This window comes from Nicotiana attenuata, chromosome 1 (genome assembly GCF_001879085.1).
Source record: "Nicotiana attenuata strain UT chromosome 1, NIATTr2, whole genome shotgun sequence".
In the NCBI taxonomy this organism is placed as follows: Eukaryota; Viridiplantae; Streptophyta; class Magnoliopsida; order Solanales; family Solanaceae; genus Nicotiana; species Nicotiana attenuata.
In genome coordinates, this window is record NC_031989.1 from 24,073,433 (window position 1) to 24,076,996 (window position 3,564).

Sequence of the window (3,564 nt, forward strand, 5' to 3'; positions counted from 1 at the left end):
TTATTTATCGTTGCCCCTCCGACACATGTATGAGACGTATAACCAAATTATTTGCAAATGAATACATGTCAAGGTGTTTTTTGTATTTCACCTAAGGAATGTTAGGACCGGGTATTTAGAAGGCTGATTTCATACATCTAAAGGTGTCTAGTTGATCACTTGGGAAGTTGGTCTCCTTTAATTTTGCATTGAAGTACCTTTTTCCAATGCATATCTCAAACTTGTTATCTTGAATCATTTATATGCAACGGTGAATCATTTCTAGAACTTTTTTAATAGTTATGTCGTATGAAAATCTTGCATAAAATTGATAAAGATTTCAAAAAAGCTTTTGAATTGAGAAGACATTGTAGAGTTGTTGTTTTCAAACTCCTAAAAATGTACTCCTATTTTCAAAGCAATATTTTTTAAAATTCTCGTAACCTAGCAAGTTTAGTTTTTGACCACAGTAGAATATCAAAAATAATTTCGCATAAAAGACACCTTTCTCATCATTTATTTAACTCAACTTTTCACCACTAAGTAGAATGTGTACATCAATATTAATAAATTACTTAAAAAGAACTAGAGACTATCTATTTAGCTTGTTTTAAATCCAATATATGCTGACCAACGCAAAGCACTTACCTTAGTTTATTAATGCAAAATTTATTGCCTTTATGTGGATGTCACACTTCTAACATACTCTAATGTCATAAATTAACACTTGTAGAAGGTACACTCCCTACTATATTAGTGCCAGATAGAAGATAGTGAGGTGCTTCCTATGCAATAGGCCATGAGCCCGTTTGGATTAGCTGGAAAAAAGTAGCTTTTAAGTACAACTGCTTAAAAGCAGCTTTTAAGTGCTGAAACTTGTTTTATAAATAAGCAGTTATCTATTTGGATAAAAGTGCTGAAGCTTAAAAAAGTTGTTGAAGTGTTTGGTAAACAAGTGCTGGCAAGAACTTTTTTCTACCGAAAAGACAGAAATATCCTTAGAGCTGTTAACATTATAAAGGAGCTGATTACTACAATATATTTGATTTATATAATAAATGTAAATAAAAAATAATTTATATTTTAATTTAATTTCAATTTAAATGATTACTTAAGATAGTTTTTACAAATATAATTCTTGAACGCTCATTTTTAGTTTGTACAAAAGAGGAAAGAAATTGAAAATCTGGGTAAAAATGGTTCTATTCAGCCAAGACTGCCTGTTAATTCATTTTTTCCGATGTGCATGCAAGGAAAAAAAATATAACCGTTGAGTATGCTTCTAGCTGGTTCTCGTGGGATTTTTCTTATAGCTTCCCTAATGGCTGAAGCATTCTTGTTATTTAAGGGTTAAGATAACTTAAGCTGATAATAAACTTATGGGATTGTGAATCCATTTAGCTTGGTGATCAATGCACTGATAATTTGTAAATTAAAAAAATTATCCAGGATGAGATGTCATCAGATTATGCTACAGAAGATACAAACACATACAAAATAACAAGATAACATTAGTGTTTCTCAATTGGAATGTAAAATAATAAATATTAGTGTTTTAAAAGATTCATACAACTACAAGTATCAAGCTTCACAAATTTCATTAGCAATCAAATCGCGAAGACCCATCCAAACAAGATCACTTTGCTCTTCTACATTTTTCGCATTTATATTGTTATTAGCTCTCAAAGATGTACCAACGTCAGGATCAACCGATGGAACATATCTCTCTTTCTTAGCTGCTCGGAATGCATCATCCATATTGCATTTCTTTCTAATATAGTTATGAATGGCCATAGTAGCAAGTACGATGTCTCTTTGAGTGTCAATGTGCTAGAAAGGCATGTCTCGCAAAATAGACCATCTTGCTTTCCGAACCCCAAATGTGCGCTCTACAATATTTCTACAAGAAGAACGCAAATAGTTAAAAAATTTCAATTCGCCCTCTTGGTTCTCGCAATTGTCTTGTTGCATCGCGACGGAATTGTGCTAGGTGATATCTCACATTATCTCCTTTGTATGGAGCCATATATCCCTTCATATGCGGATATCCTGCATCAACTAGATAATACTTATTTCCAATTGGACGTGGAAAGTTGAGTTCTGGTCTACGAAGGGCCTCACCAAATATACGACTATCGTGAGCTGCTCCTTCCCATCCAGCCCATGCAAATGTAAAATACATATTAAAATCTACGACAGCAAGAATATTTTGAGTCGGTAGCCTTTACGTCCAATATATGGTATCTCTTGACCTTGCGGTAGTCTTTCTTTAACATGTATGTCATCAAGTGCTCCAATACAATCCTACACACATTTACAAGTATAAATTTAACTTAAGTTAGTAATACTTATAAAAGTTAAGTTATAAGTTTAATAAACAAGAATTATGTAAAAATATTTCTTGCTCTAAAGAAAGGGAGATATCGACCATTACATGGCTTGTGAGCTCCTGCGCCATCATTATAATTTTGATGTGGTCTAATTATATCTCTTGCAAGCTCACAAATGGCCTTTAAAACACTATGAAAGTGTCTATGAATTGTTTCTCCCGAATGTTGAAAGATTTCCTGTATCAATCGATTTCCAGCTCCATGTGCACAAGTCATCAAGAACATGCCTAACATCTCGTGTACAGACATTCTTTAACGTGTGGGTTTAAGCCCATACTTTTCAGTTAAGTCATTCGATAGATCAACAAACACCGACTTCCTCAATCGAAAATTTTCATAACAACGAGTCTCGTTTCCTCTTAATATCTCTTGAATAAATACATTTCCAGAGCGGCTAGATGTACGACAAGGTTCCATGCATAGGTATTTTTCGTAATACATCAAAATCAATTTACCTGCTATTTGACATGAAGCCGTCCATTCCTTCTCATCTTGCTCCCTCTATATTTCCTCTAGTTCTTCTTCATCTTCGTCGTCTGACGAATAACTTGGATAAGGATCTACTATGTCACTAGAGTTAGAACTCTCCATTTTACTGAAAATGAAAACATAAAGTTAACTGAAGCTTTCTAAACATAACCTTAACTGAAACTTTACAAACATAAAGTAAAGGGAAGCTTAACAATAGTAAGCTTAACAGAAGCTTAACGATGGAAGCTCAACAAACAGAAGCTTTAATTCAATAAAAGTTTAATGATACAATCACAACGTCTAAACAAGAAGAAATATATAAAGTTTACACATAAAACCATAATAACGTTTACACATACAATCACAATATTAGAACACGTAATACTAGAAATACTCAACCACAACGATCAATTATCCATTTTCTTGAGGTATAACTGATAGTTAAACTCCAACCAAGACTTGCGAGCTTCATCAGTAGGCATTCCCAAAAATATCTGCCGGTTATTTTTCTTGCGGAACATATTCATAGTAAAACTGTAAATTTCACTCCCAGCTAGAATATCAGGAATTTGTCCCAACATGCCAATACACTTCTCGATGGATGTCTCATCAACTGCAGGAGATGTAGCAGTGCTTTTGCTAGACATAAACTCTATGAGAGAGTGTATGTCCTCTTTTATTAATGTTGCAGCTGTTTTTTCTTACTCTTTCTACGTGACTCTGG

The 3,564-nt window shown here is 33.5% G+C and overlaps 1 protein-coding gene across 1 annotated transcript; it reads right to left on the reverse strand.

Annotated features, from left to right (window-relative positions):
* On the reverse strand, window positions 1,561–2,161 carry LOC109233963. Its single transcript, XM_019399803.1, has 2 exons — window positions 1,982–2,161; window positions 1,561–1,809 (listed from the first exon to the last, which is right to left on the reverse strand). The coding sequence occupies exons 1-2, from the start codon at window positions 2,159–2,161 to the stop codon at window positions 1,561–1,563; spliced, it is 429 nt and encodes a 142-aa protein (XP_019255348.1).